Raw genomic sequence first — 16,420 nt, 5'->3', positions numbered from 1 at the left:
AGGCTCTTTTCACAATCGCATTCATTCGCCAGCTTTAAAATATCTTTTCAAAAGGATGTTGTTGAAATTCTAATATTACACACTACAAAACATTCAAAGGTGTGATGACCAAACACCTTGTATGCGCTGTGAGCCATCCAATTGGAGCTCACATAAAGCATGGCTTCGCGTTTCAGGTGAAATTACATCCTACAACTGCCTAGCAGACTATCGGAGTCTGTGAGTTTCACGATTACAACACTTTTGCTGGGAAAATGACATAACCTAACTTTACAATTTTCCATCCTGGTTAAACTGCTCGTTATTAACGGAAATCAAATTGCTATAATATTATCTATCAGCTGCAATTTTGCTAATGGAGCGGTGGAATCTTGGCAAGATGGTAGTGAAAAGGTGGATTCTCACACTAATACCATTTAAAAATTTTTACCTACCGTTTTCATTGGTCAAAAAAATGGCTACCTTAATAAAAGCTCCAGCAACTCGACAACTACATTGGATAATATCGTCTTCTCGAGGGATCAGCATTTACTTATGTTGACATCAGCATCATGACTCCCATGTGGCACCGGTTCTAAGCCCGTTCAGTTTACCGCAGTTGCATTTAGTACTTCGAGTACACTTTCTGTATTACGGAAAGAATTGGCCACCATTATAACCGAATAACTGAAAATTTGCCTTGTACGTTTTAGTTCATTGATATAAAATAGCCACATTAAATAAGGCTGTGACAGAATCATTGGCATCGCTAATGATGTATTGGTATACCTAATGCTGAAAGCTTGTCTTAAAATGTTGTTATGTACAGCTGGAACTCCTTGAAAGAGTTTGTCAAAATCTGCTGAAACTCCAGCAGTGATAAAATATGAGGCCTGCAAAACTGCAATTGACTCTTGGCATACAAAGAAAATCAATTTGTGAAGAATAAGTGGATACGGCACTAATGCCAAACCGACTATAAAACGTATTCATAAAGCATGTTTTATATTACTTATCTGATATGATATGAGGGGGAAAAAGGATGAACTGTCTCAGCAGCCAAACATCAATATCCTATTTTTGAGGCATTTGTAACAAATTAAGCTCCCATTAAGAGATAGAATCAAATGCTAGAGATTGCAAGTTCAAACAAAAATGATTAATGTAGGGGAAGAAAGGAGAGAGTGTGAGGAGCAAAATGAAACAAGGGAGTGAAGAAATATGGCTTGGTGCAGCCAATGTGTCTCTTGTAGCCACAGACAACAGCAATAAATACCCTGGCAATGAACATTAACATAATGATGAGATGCATGGACAATATTTCATTTATTAAAACATCAATCATTGAAATAATATTGCAGATTGACATTGCTGCAGCATAAATGCAAGGACGATGTAGAATATCATGGAAATATTACTAAAGACTGTTGCTTCTACTTGAAAACTAATTATTTGCAGCAGCCTAGAGGCATTCAGCTCTAAATATATCTGTACATTGGATATACGTATATATACATGACACACATTTATGCTATCAGTCCATGCTCAGGGTCTGTCGCCGTGATCACCGTTTCTGTCTCTGCTGCGATCTCGTGACCTACGATCCCTTGACCTACAAAAAGAAACAATAGAGCCTACAATTTTAGCAAAAGTCCGAGGTGACAGGTTGGGGATGCTGCCTTACTCATTCAGTAACCTTTTAATGCCTTGAATCCGAACACCTATTCTGAACACACTAATTACAACGGCGACCAGTTGGTAAATTCACCATGCTAAATTGCAAATATTTTATACAATGTTACTTTTATACTACACGTTGTAATGAATGTTAAAAAAGACATTGCGATGTATGAAATTAAAAAAACCCAGATTGGTGATCTGAGGGTGACAATGACGCTGCCGCACTGACAGCGAGCAAAATGATATCAATTTAGAAGTTGGCATTCAAAGATTTGGTTACAAGCCATTAGCTGTAAGGAGAAACACATTCATCTTGATGCCAAGACAGATAGTAGCCTGGTGACAGACCACTAATTCTCCTGCCATATATAATACTGACTAACAAAGCTAATCTACCTCCATACCACCAAGCAGGCATGTGCCCTCCCTCAGCTTCTCCAACAGACAATACACCCGAGAAAAAAAGTCTTACCTTGAATCAAGGATTGAACTGTGTGAAAGACACGATGAAATTGGAATTTATAGGCCATTTTGTTACAATAAGGCGAAATATGTGAGATACATTGCTAGAAGTAGGGGAATGATGAATAGTCCCCTATATCACGATAGTTCCCAGGTATAATATTGGTTTTACTAATGTTTAGCAAAACCAATATCAGTCGTGAAAATTAACTTTTAAATAATAATAGCTACCACACAAGAGGTTTAGTAGGTCAAACTTCCTATGTGTCACGCATTATTTGAAAGTTATTGTCTCTTGATTATACATCACATGTTGTATATTATTGGACGCAGCACCTATTCTGTTATACCTCAAGCAAACTGTTGAATGTATTTCCTACCTCAAGCAATCTGGATTCTTAAAGTTACCCCAAGTTATCTGGATTCATAAAGTTACCCCAAGTTATCTGGATTCTTAAAGTTACCTCAAGTTATCTGGATTCTTAAAGTTATTCTTAAAGCTATGAACTTGTTTATGTTGATATTCTAAATCAGCAGATCACAAAAAGTTCTAATGCGACTAAGTTCTAACAGACACTGGCAAGCTTTAATCTGTAGCTCGATTGATGAAACATACATGTACATATACTTTCATAGGGCAGTCCATAATCCTTTTTTATAAAATACGTTTTACGTTTGTGTTCTAAAAAAAAGCTCTAATGCGTCACAATGAAATGCTGCTATCTGATCTATGTTGAGCTGACTTCATCCATTTCCCTCTCCAACAAACCCCTATATTGGAGGCACTTGACACAAGCTTGTCATAAAACCATGCAGGTGAAGCAGATAGACTCCAGACCTTGAGTGATGGTGATAATCATGTCAAATTCTGGCTCCTTCCTCCAGACTACTCCGGTTATGTAAGTGGGTGCGCATGAGCCACTCGCACTCAAGTTGGCTATCTCAACAAAAAAAACCTGAAGCCTTCATTACTTCAAGCAAGTTTGTAGAAACCTACCACCTTATAACTTCTGGTGTGCTTCTCGTCAGAAATTGCTACTATGAAAACTCTGAAAGCAGATTAAGGCAGATCACAAAGGCAGCGCAAAGACCATCTCGTATGACAACAATTCTGTGATTTATTTGTGCTTCATGAATCATGGTAAATGTTCATTATAATGTTTACTCACCAAGCGCCTATCCTTGTCACGAGCATGCGCAATCAGCAAGCACTCGCTTATCATGTTTAGTTACTAATGGACCATTGTAAATATGTTTAACTCTTGACAGGACTGGCATTTGTGTGATAGGAAGCAGACTGTTTGCAATGTTCCAGAAATTTTTATGCTATTTACTGGTAAATTAAAAGCGCCCCACTGAATGAGCACACCAGCAAATTCACATTATTTGATATGCGACAGTAACCATGTGTGAACAATTCATTGCCCGAATCTAACCGCAATCACTTGCGATTACCTCCCAGCATTTGTCACAAAGCCACCCATCACTCATTTGGTTCGTTGCACAAATTTACTACCGAAACGAATCAAGTGAAAAATTCAAACTCCTTTGCCATGTTTGCAGTACAACTGCTACATGTTTGCAGTACAACTGCTATACGTTTGCAGTACAACTGCTATACGTTTGCAGTACAACTGCTACATGCTTGCAGAATAACTGCTACATGTTTGCAGTACAACCGCTACACATTTGCAGTACAACTGCTACACGTTTGCAGTACAACTGCTACACGTTTGCAGTACAACTGCCACACGTTTGCAGTACAACCGCTACACATTTGCAGTACAACCGCTACACGTTTGCAGTACAACCGCTACACGTTTGCAGTACAACCGCTACACGTTTGCAGTACAACTGCTACATATGAGCTATGAAGATATCAGGATCGCTAGTAACACAAATGGTTCTAACAAGAATACCTTTGCAGTCCCTCAAGCTCCGCCTAAACATAAGCCAAATATTTACACGTGACGAGCTCATTTACTTTTTTCTTGCAAGTTGTTTGAAACCACCAAAATAGCCTCATAAATGTTCGCCCGTTTGAGGTTTTTTACACAAGCGTCAAGTTGTTTAACGTAAAACATTCTTTAAAGAAGACCTTTTAATTATAACTTCTCAAACATACATTAAGGGTTGTTGCTCCACCGATATTAGATTGGCACGGAATGGACCGGCATTTTAAGGATCCATAAAAATTTACGGCGTATAATTTAGCAAATGACTACGCTAATGCTTTCATAGAAGATGAAATCATAGATAAGATAACTACCCAGCTTCCCAGCCATTAGGAAGCCAACATCTCCAAGTTTCTTTCGGCCAACGAGGGCACTCTCCTAATATACAACAATCAGAGACTGGTCTGCGAACAGTATGTATAGCTGGGTGAGATGTTAAGAAACATTTTGTTTCATTTTATTGTAAAATTCAGAGTTGCAAGTTACTGTATAAACTATAAAAACTTGCTTGAGAGCTAAGCTTCAGGATGACACATAGAACGAGGGAGGCGTTGCAGAATGGGACCAACTTAACAAAGCCAACTCCATCTTCGAGGAAACGTGATTACATCCAAATTAGAAGAGAGAAAGTTGATAGGAAAAGGGTGTTGCCCGAATAATTCGTTTGCAAATCATAAAAACAAGACTTGTCTGCCAAAATAACAAGCTAATCAGATCAATTAGTACTTGTGCAATCGCAAACAAAGTTGGAATGACATCAAATGCACAAAATATTAACATTTGAAGTCTTTAAACTTAAGGTTATCATACTGGAATCTGAGCAAGGCACATTCCTGAGAGAGTGGGATGTTCGAAGAGATCCATTGTCTCCACTAGAGAGTCAGAAACAATGAGTTGCACATGAAACCCCTCTGTATCCTCTTATATCACAGCAACACACTCGCACAGCAATAGAGAAGAGAAATCAATCGAACTTCACCTGGCACAGTGTAAAATAGTTGAAGACAGTAGAAATACATTAGACCCACTTCTAGATACGCAGGATACCAGGAAGTAAAAAGCACAAAATGCAAGCCTAGTGAAACCAGAAAAAAAAACAATAGAGGGAGGGGGGTTGGCAATAGTAACAAATATGCCTTCGGGTACAAAAAGAACTATGACTAAACTACAAAGGTCCACACCAAAATATATTTGCAAATTAGAAACAATACTTCTGTTAGTGCAGGAAACATTCCAACTCTACAACATCAGCACTCTGGCAGCTAACAACAACCAATGAATAGAAAAAAAAACAAGACAACAATAGAGAGCAAAGTGGTGCCTGACTTGAAAACCCCAAGAAAGGAGTGCATATCCATTAAAGATGAAACGTTTATCAAAGACAAGCGTGAGTAGCGCCTAGACAAAAAGAAGTGATGCGAAACCCATCATTTAGGTTTTAGGCATTTTAGAGATATTGTCTTAAAATATTTGATGGTTGTATAGACTAAGAGGATCTAAAAATGCTGCCTTACCTTGAGCGTCTCCTATTTCTTCTATCCCGAGATCTCGATCGACTCCTGCGTCTGTCCCTACAAAACGCCCCTTCCGTGATTATATAGTATTGCATAAAACTGACCAAACAACTTGTCCACATCAGTGAAACTCAGTGTTCGCTCTCTCGGTAGGATGAGGCTAGAGGATTCTTGTATTTTTCAAACTCTCTGAAGTAAAAATCATGAACAGTCAACTATTAAACTAAAGATAGACATGAAAAACTAAACCGAAACTGATGAATTTGTTCTGCTACTTTGCAATGTTTCACAAAACCCGATGAGCAAAGAGTGAATGACCAACACATATTAATAATATGTCTCATTAATAATATTTAGGAATAATAATAATATCATTCCTCACCATTGATAAGCAATAGAGTGAAACAATTAGAAAAACTTGTTTCAAGCAGTAAGCTTTAGGGTCTAGGGTTTCTTAAATCTTCAACATTGAGAACAAAAACTGACTATAAAAACTATGGCTTTTTGGAACAAAAACTGACTATAGAAATTATGGCTTTTTGGAACATAATTCTTACTCTATTTACATTGAAGAACATATTATGTGAATGTAATCGGTCAAGAAATGGCGTTATTTAAATGTTTTGTTAAAACAAAACATTAATATCTAATAAGAAGGTTATACACAGACCACAGGTTTTATTGGATGGTTCATTTGGTAAAGTCGTGATGTGCTATTTTTAATGGACTCCAAAACCAACAACAGCAGTACATGTTTTCAAGAGCGCCAAAATATTCAGAAAAATTTATTCATACCTCGGTTTTCAATCATCTCCAATCATGACCAACTGGGACTTTTACCAAAAAAATTCAAGAAATTTATGCCGCCAACTTTCACTACATTGAAAGAAACCTTTAAATTATTTTGTTAACAAATGATAAAAATAAGACAAGAAATGTTTCTGTTGTGTTTTTCACATCAAACAATGTTTGCTTGGATTAGTTACTGCAGGCCTTCATAATAATTTTTTTAGATGGCGTCCTTAGCATAGGCTAGCCTTTGCTACGTTAATGCTATGTTAAAATTGGTAATAATAAAACATAAGAATCGTTTTTTTCTTTATCATGGAGGATCCATTTCATTAAAATAAAACAGTATATATCGACACTTTTATTTATCATACATATACAGTATACAAGACCCTGATTACCAGTTGCTAAAGATACAGCAGTACAGTACACTCCCCAACCTAGGCTAGTCTATTAATAGTCTTTCATAACATAATCACTGTATTGTACTGTACATATTACCTGTTCTCTTATTACATGTGTTTACTGTTTATGGTGTAAAATCATAAAAACTTGCTTTAAAAAGTTGATTTCTAGACTTTGAAGAATTCAAATTATTTACATTATTATAACGGGAAAAATAGTTTTGGATCTCAAACAAATTATGATTCAATGGATTGTGGTTGGAAACCGAGGTACGACTATTAATATTTCAATGCAACTGCAAGACGATATGAAAAATTTGAAGCCTAGATGACAATATTTGAAAAATACTCTCTTATGGAAAGTTACTAGTGAATACACTAGCGCACAGACATACTCACACATGGTTGGCAAGAGTGAACAACACTGGGAAATATGTATATTTATGTATATGTATATTTTAATTTCATATACTAATATGAAATTAAAATGGTCGATTTTTACAAAAAAAAGCTGTTAAATTTACCTAGTTCTAGATGAACACTGATCACGATAAACTTTCAACATCAGTTACTCAGTAGTTGTTCATAATATACATATTACATACATAGTCCATGTCTAAGTTTATAGCTCAAAATGAATGATTTTTGGTTATTATTGTCATTGCAATGAGTTTTCAAATCTCCTACAGAATGCATTTGTATCTTTAAACATTTTCAGATAAGAAACACAACTCCTGCTACCTTTTTCTTTCTCTACTACTGCGCCGTTTCCTGTCACGAGACCTGCTTCTACGTCTCTCCCGACTACCGCCTCGTCTACCCCTGCAACAGTGACAAACCATATAGGCTGACCACACGCGCTACTAGCAAGGAAAAGGAACCATATATGAAATCATAAATGATAAAGCAATTAATTGCACTACATGTTAAAAGCTTTGATATTCAGAAGAACCGGGCCATACTTCAATGGAGACAGACGGGCCGAGATAGAGAATAAACACAGCAGCCAGAATGTGTCATGTTTAAAGGACGTAATATCATACCTATGACAATGATTGTTACAAACAGTAAACAAGCAAATTTGTCTATGATGACAACAAACTATTTAGAGCTTCAAAGGGGGACACGTCAGTTAGTCCTCAACTTGGCCAGTGATTGGCTTGCACAATTACTATTGCAATTACAGTTCTGACCATAATTATGGGGCCACCTAATAACTTTTTTCAAATTATTTGTCATTTATGGCACAAAATCTCTTTATTATCTCAGACCATACCATACATATATATGAGTAGCGAGTTTTGTAGACATCCTGCCATCAGAGGTATTTTTGAGAAATATGATCTATTTATTGAGTACCCATTATATTCTATCCTCTGATTGACATAAAGGGTATCTAAGCATAAATATTAAGATGCTAATGACACTTCAAAGGTCACCGATTCGCTGTCCTATAGCTCATGTATATTAAAAAACCATGTTAAATTTAGTCAAGATTGTTTACGAATATAAACTTAGATTTTTGGTTTTTATCGTAATGGGCAGATATCGGTACGTTGACCAAAACCAGATTAAAAAAGCAAATATCAGTCGATATTTAATAACATTCATGTGTAGAACATCCTTAGCTTTCTATCGATGTTTATATTGCCATAATCCATCATATAAATACTTGACAAACTATGAATTAATAAAAAATTTGCATTTTTACTTGGAGCGATTTATAATCGCAATCACCCCTATAGCTTGGACAAGCGTTAGTGGAGTTGTATCACACAGCTGCTGTAACCATAACTCTCAACAAGGCAAGCTTGAGAATGAATGAAATCCTACATTTTTACAGAAACTGCTAATAACAGACTTCATATGACGATAGAAACCCTTGCACTGGCAGATCATAAAAAATACAATTCCATAAATGCAACTCTCCACCATTCTATTATGAGTATATGCAATTTCAAAGGCGATGTGAGGGATGCTAAACATAACATGGTCTTGTCTCTTCAATAATCTAGCTCCATTGCCAAAAGCTAATTGCAGAACTAGATTTGCAATTATTTAAGAATTTGTAATTATATATGCAGAACATTCCCTTATGATAAGAAAGCTGGTAGCTATGCAAAGATTATGTTTAGAGACCTTAATACTTATGTCGGAGCACTTTTAGAATGCATACTTACTTTTAGACAGAACCAAAAATAAAAATTGCGCAGACTGCTTGCCTAACTTACAAACTGTATATTTTCTAAAGCAGGGAGTGCTAAAGCGACTTTTACATATTAACAGTTTCATCTGTGAACAATAATGCCAGCTCACAACTACTATGATTGCAATAGCTGACACTAACTGGATACAGTTACCGCGATAATGGCTTACAGCTAAATTTTCGATTTTTTTCAAAGTTTTTGTGGGTTTAGGCAAAACAGTATTTGGGTAAAATATCACCAAGACGCGAAAGCTAGTCCTGCAGCAACATTCGTGGCACAAAGGTTTAGCATGATCACAGCCACATGAGACGAAACATCCGACACATGAGGAGGGTGCTCCAGTTACGCACTAAGTGGCAACCATGTAATATGACCTATTCTTAGTCACACCATCCCTATACCTACACTCACACGTGTGAACGTAATTCGTATTTTGTTGCAGATTTTTTGACTATAGCTAAAGTGAACTTTGACCTGGTACATTTAACATTCAACACCCAAAACATAACATTTTTTGTGCAACATCATGACTACTACATAAAAACGATTTGCTATGTATGATGACAGCTTTGTGTTCAATGTTAGTATTATATATAGTTGGTTATCCTATGTTAAGTTCAAAAGTAATCATACGACTAAACATAAATAAAAAAAAGGTAAAATCAACTCTACAGAGATAGTACTTTGTGGAGTAGAGGGCACTCCTGGGTTACCATGTCCCCGTTATACAATTTCTTTGCCTTACGATGTGGACAACAATGGTTTTTGTATCCACCAGACCCAATTTTATTTGCCATATGATATTAACAAAAATCTCTGCTAAATACATGGGAATAACGAAGATGCTGATATGCTATTCACCGAGATTCTTCCCACAATGCCTGAAAGAGACACGATTCTCGCTCGGTTCAGCGTTATTCGTTCTAGTGAAAATGAAACCGGAAACAGATAAGTAATAAATTTTAGACGATGAAAAAATTAATGTTTTGTTTAGTAAAATACCTACTAAAACTTAGCTCCAAGTGTGTGTTTAGTAAGTTAAATGCATTTGAGTTAAATTCAATTTATGTTATACGTCTGTCTCCAAGGTAAGAACTCCCAACGATACATACTGCACATAGTACATTGTAATGTTATATTTTATTGTATATCATAACCACTAAATACAATAAAGTTACTGTAGGCTCTATAATTAACATAGGTTAAACATGCTATTTTGTTACTAATTTTAATAAGTACAGTACGCATATAAAATTTTGATGTGTTTTACCAAGAGGATTTTGCATTAGATAATTACAATGGGTTTCTATAGCCCTCTATAAGACAATTTCGCCTTATGATGCCAAGACCGGAATTAATTAAAAGTGTATGGCGAAAGTCCACTGTAATTGGTTAGACTAAAGCTTATCTGAAAAGTCGAAGTTCTCTTCACTAGAAATCTGTTTCGCGGTATCACTCGCCAGGTGTCTCTGCTCGAACAAAGACACATGACGACCAGAAACAGATTTTTAGAGAAATCTTCGACTTTTTAGTTACGTTTTAGTTACGTTACTAAAACGTAACATATAAATATACACATACATATATATATACACATACATATAATATATATACATATATATATATATATACAACCAAGGAACATGAAAGCATACCTGATGTCTCTATCGCTGCATATCATTTACTCATGTACACAAAGTAATACGGCGCTTTCAGAAAATCTATACAATAAATGGCCATCTATGAACCTATCCAGTTGAAATATTTGTTTAGCTTCTGTAGCAGTGCAATACCGCACGAGCAAAGTAAGTAGGGGAGATGCGGGGGAGATTAGTGAAGTGCCAATACCTTTAATGACCATACTCCTATCAGAATGCCCTGCATCTCCACGCATAAAAGCTTGGATTAATATTTTACATATAGATAAGAGAGGCAATAAAATCCAAGGATAACAGAAGATTTACAAAAGCTAATGGAGACAGACTCAAGTTTGGCGACAATTTAAAGAACAGATAACTACCGGTCCAAGGGCGACATTAGAGATCGATTGAAGCACTGGATTAACCTGATTGGTCAGGAAAGCACCAGCTTAGCGATTTGATCTGGCATTTATGGCACAGAGCAGCGGGCAAATAAAAACCTTGCGCAATAGATGACGAGATGGTGAAGTATAATATAAAGTTTCTAGGACAACCTCTGACTTGCATAAATTTGATATTAAAATACAATATCAGCTTATAAATAACCATCCATTCAGCATCGTCTCAAGATTTCACTAAGACCAGTTTGTTTGTACGGATACAAATTTTTTAACCATTTTACAGTAATTTCTGCTAATTCTTTTTCATGTTCAGTTGCGATCGGTTTACATTTTAAAAATATCCTGTATTTTAATAATACAAATAAATTATATTCGTAAAACATGAAGCCTTTATTAATGGTTATAAGCAAACATTCTCACAATCAAAAGTTATCTTTCAAGCGAATACTGCATGAATGACCAGAAAATTGTGCCATTAACTTTATTGCTGAAAACATGATTATAATTAATAACCATGCTTAAAATAATCAGCTAATAAACCGCTAATTATATTTAAAGTTAATGGTACTTTTCGGTGACGCTATTATCATTTTGGTGTCATTGTTCATATTTTGCTATTATGGTGCACAACAGAAAGCTTCTAAAATTCACATATTAAAATGTTGTTTATTGCTTATATCGTTTATTTTAAATGCTATTATTAAAATGGTTCCTTGATGGACATGTTGAAAAGAAAAACTAACAGGATGTGATTAATCCGAGAAGGTAAAATGTAAAGGCTGCAAACCTACACTTAATATATGTACAATTAATAATATTGCTCCAGGAAATTCCATGGTATTACAAAATGATAACGAAACTATTTTTTTACACTTACCAAGATGTTGAGAAATTGACTGTGCTACATTCTTCTTTTGGAACCATTTTAGTGGCATTCATTTTGATAAACTTGTGCAAAAACCAATAATTTACAAAAAAGCTTTCTATGGGGCAGTTTTGTATAACAATACGAACTGTATAAGAACTTCACATAAATTAGATGTTGCAATGTAATTCGATGTTAAAATTAAATACAAGCAGCAGTGTACAACTTGATTTAAAACATCAAAATTGTTCTGACCATCACGACACAACATCCAGATAATGCTGAAAACATGCTAAAAACAGCAACTTTTATAGAATTAACTTTCACAGAAAAAAGAAAATTTTAAACTTGATAAATTTGCTTCCCCACTATAGAGCCAATGAACTGGGTAGAATTTCATCTCAAATATTTGTAAACACACTCCCCATTAGACACTCGCTAGCCATGACGGCCATGCATATTCTAAACTTGAAGACTCTAAGGAAGTCAGAGAGTGACAGCTGACTGCTTGAGTCTTTGTCGGAAAATAACATCAGGTGAAATGTTAAGCAGATTTTTCCGAGGAGAAAAGCACGGACATTAAAGTACACGAGATGAATCGGCAAAAAAAGTTGGTGCTTTCTTAAAATTACCAATGTCACGGTACTTAACAGTATCACATTGATATGCATTACTATCCGATGTTGAGCCAACATAAATAAACAGCCATTTAAAAAGCAATTAGCTTCAACAAATTGCTACTGAGAGCCTAGACTTGTGTTACACGTCAAATGTTTTTCTCACAGCACCCTTGGCTAGCAGACGCCTATCACTAGTGCTTTTGTATGCTTGTCAGATCCAACTCAACCATTCGCACATTGTCAGGTGTGGTGACTTTTTGAGTTCCCAAATGCTAAGGTTGTACCCTTATGAGATCTCAGAACCGCAAGCGCTATCTCGTCACGGTTCATCTTTTTTACACAACAAGTTCCCACTGCTGCCGAGCATTTAGACACTTAAACAGAGGTGAATGCATTTACAACCTGCCTGTTTTCACACCACTCACAAGTACAGCTACAAAATGAACAGTCAATAAAAAATTATCATGTTACATTTTGCTGCCATGGAATAACATTTTCTAAAAGGCACAGAAATTTAATTTCTTTACCAAAATAAAACAAGCGTGAATAAATAATTAATACTCACACGAGAATTCAATGTGCGCATGCTAAGCATAAATACAGACTTTAATAAGTGAATTTCAAACTTTTTAAACATATATAAAAATGTTGATGGTTCAGAACCAAGCAACTTAAGACTAGACCAAATGTTCATATGTTATATACTTGTGGTAAATATCTACATCTATGTTTACATCTGTTTTAATGCCTTTTCCTCAGGAGCTAAAACAGCAGTTTTCCAACAAGTTAAAAACTGTGACCACTATTTTTGATGCAAACTTGAAGTAAGAAATATCTGCTGATAACATGCTTCCGGAAAATTATCCTCGATACCGACATCTGTTGTATTACAAATGTTTCAACTGAATTCATAATGCCAATAAGACCCGTTTATTGCAGATAAAAATTAGAACAGCAGGACTTAAGGGAAAAAGAACAACAACGATTCCTTTAAAACATATAAAGACTACGGTGCTTTCATACAGCGGCCCTCAGTATCAACATTTCTGTACCCAAAACTTATTCTAGCAAACAAAAGTTCTAAACTTTCAAAACATTTTACAAAAGGTCAATAACATAAAATATCATTTTATTTATTCATTCTTGCTTTGTTATAAATTATCCGGATGGATTGTTTATATATATAGTATTGGCAGATGCCAGAATCTTCCACTCAAGCATGATGATTTACGTATTACACAACAAAGCAATGTCTTTAACCATGAAATGCAAGGTTGTCATGTATTCTGGAACAGGAGATTTTCTGCTTTTTGTGTCAAACGCAGAGCACCAGATAAAGTGACTAAATGTAGCAAAGCTACCAAAACATTAATTAAAAATGCTGACAGACTGGGTGCAGCGTAAGGTAACAGTAATTGGGTTACTATATTTGGATTATATATGTTGCAGGCACTGCATACGATAATTAACACTTTTCATTATACCAACACTGATAAAAAATTATAACATAATTATTGCTGTAAAACAAAATAACTTGGAAGGTAAAGCAAATGCCAACTACACCAAATATGATGGTTGCTATGATTATGCATAAAAGATACAAATTTTTAGGTTGTTTCACCTATAACCAGAACAACGAAAAGAGCTTGGGGTTTTTAGTTTAAAATAAGTTGGTTTGAGGACCCCAAAAAATTTAAACAGAAATTTAAAATAACAACAGCAATGAAAATTATGGTGTTGACAATGTGTCATAAACCTTTCCAGATTCAATTAAAAAATCAAAGTAGCCAAAATTTTCCAATAGCTGACAATCAGAACGTTGTTAAAAAATTCATACAAAGATCTGTGAATCAAATTGGGTGGACCCAAGATGACGGCAATGGATGGCGACAAGAAGACAAGACGCGAGCCTAACCGTTGCTAATGGACTCCAAAATCAAGTCCAAATGATGGATAGGACACGCAGGAGGAAGCATTGCGTAAGGAACATGCCTTTACACACGCATCTCTAGAGATATTTACTCATCCAATCTTGCATGGTATCTGTCTGCGGCTGGAACGACAGACACTAAGTCATGATGAAATGCTGGTGGCGAGGTGATAAGTCAGTCCATATTATGTACATAGAGGTGTTAGAAGCTTGGACGACAAACTTAATAACCGTGAAGATAATGTCAAACACGTATTGACAAGTCATATTTTTGCTTCCGATTCAGTTGGCCAGTGAATAACATAAAAATATTGAGGGCAAGGAGTTCATTTTGATTCACACAATAATTAAAACCCACTTTTGTTACAATTCTTTGTAAGGAAAACAAATACAACGAAATCTACAACTCAAATAGCGAAACTTTATTGACACGCTTGTATCAACAGCCGCTTTGTGACCTCTTGGAGGACATTTTGAGATGTAATTTATCATTGAAATTGCTGGTAAATTATTAAACATTAAGCAATGATTTTTTGTTCAATTGCTACTCTCCAGATTTAACCATTCACAAAAATTGAAGCGATGAAAGTAAAAGAAATTGAAAAATTTTTGCAAATCACTAGAAAGCAAACAGCTAGACTGGCATGAACAAAATTATGTTCGCATTCGAAGAGATGCAAAATCGAGAAGCCATGTCGTTGCTGACGAGTTGACAACACAAAATTAAACAGCGTAAAACCACATATTGCTCTGAGTGGCTTTTTCTGTGTTAATTATTATAGATACAGAGTTATGCTAGCGCTCACCCTCAGATATTTACTAATAAGGGATTTATTAACTAACCAATTTCTTGAATGAACTTGTGAACAGTACATCTAGCTTTTGAAGACGTGGCTAAGATCATGTTGATAATATTTTTTTGCGTCTTTGTCAAACTGAATGATTAACAGACCGGCAAACAACGTACACAGTGAGATATTTTACACATGCTAACAACTTATATGAGACAAGTAAACGTAAACACCATGTTTTATATATAGTTTTCTTAGCAACTGATGTTTTAGAATAAAAACAAGTACAATAGAAGGGAGGTATGACCTGCGCCCCTTGTGAGGTATTGACATATCGAAGTTAGCTTTAGTACAATAGTTATTATTCATCGTGTTGTGCTACAAACAATACTGGTAAAAATCGATACTGATTCTATGTTTTTCATATCCATCATTCCAACATACATAAGCTAGACTCTCCAACTATGTTTATAATTTAAAAATGAAGATTTATCCAAAGTCAACCAAAGAGTGCATAGAGATGCAATAAAACAATTAAAAATACCAGATCACCTTTTTATTTATATGAAAGGAAGAGAGATCTAAAAGTCAGCCAAACGCCAGAGTAAGCCAAAACATAATCTTAGGAAATTCTTGACACGGAAGCGAAAATGCTTGTCGTTAAGTAATAAATCAGTTTAGGAGAAAAAGTGCCTGAAACAGCGGCAACCCCGAAACTAATAAACTGTAAAAAATTCAGAATATTTAAAATGCGTGTAATCAACAAGCCTATTGGATGAAATGTATGCTTTCCAATAAGGAAAAAAGGGACATTAAAGGAAATAGAATTTTATATGGCACCACCAAACATGAGGAACTAAGTTCACTCAGCCAATACTTGTAACTAATAAACATTCACTAAAGGGAACTTACTAAGCAACATTCATTCATTATAACCAGCCTAATACTACCAAACATTAAACTGAATTTGTGTTGTAACATTTTTGAAATTTAACTAACTTGCATATTACAAATATGGAAGTTAGCCAAAATTACCTGAAGACTACATAATAGATGTAATATGTTTATGAATAATAACACGGATCAGAACAATGACATATTTTTGGACAATTATTGTAAGAAGTTTCTGTGACACACCCAAATATAGCATATTGCAAGTCAACGCGAGTGATATTCAGGAAGC

General features: G+C 35.3%; 1 protein-coding gene across 2 annotated transcripts in view; it reads right to left on the bottom strand.

Moving 5' to 3' along the window:
• Nucleotides 1-1,281: 1,281 nt before the first annotated feature.
• The window catches only part of LOC137388721 (putative RNA-binding protein Luc7-like 1), a 30,003-nt gene continuing 14,864 nt past the window's right edge, over nt 1,282-16,420 (bottom strand). For both annotated transcript variants that reach the window (XM_068075174.1, XM_068075175.1), the window contains 3 exons: nt 7,525-7,605; nt 5,591-5,647; nt 1,282-1,591 (listed from right to left, as the gene is read on the bottom strand). In XM_068075174.1, coding sequence (XP_067931275.1) covers nt 1,525-1,591; nt 5,591-5,647; nt 7,525-7,605 — 205 coding nt within the window. In that variant the 3' untranslated portion in view covers nt 1,282-1,524. The remainder of the gene's footprint in view (nt 1,592-5,590; nt 5,648-7,524; nt 7,606-16,420) is intronic.

Source organism: Watersipora subatra, chromosome 2, assembly GCF_963576615.1.
Source record: "Watersipora subatra chromosome 2, tzWatSuba1.1, whole genome shotgun sequence".
Taxonomy (NCBI): domain Eukaryota; kingdom Metazoa; phylum Bryozoa; class Gymnolaemata; order Cheilostomatida; family Watersiporidae; genus Watersipora; species Watersipora subatra.
The sequence above is the reverse complement of the archived record's forward strand: the minus strand, read 5'-3'. Positions and strand labels throughout refer to the sequence as shown.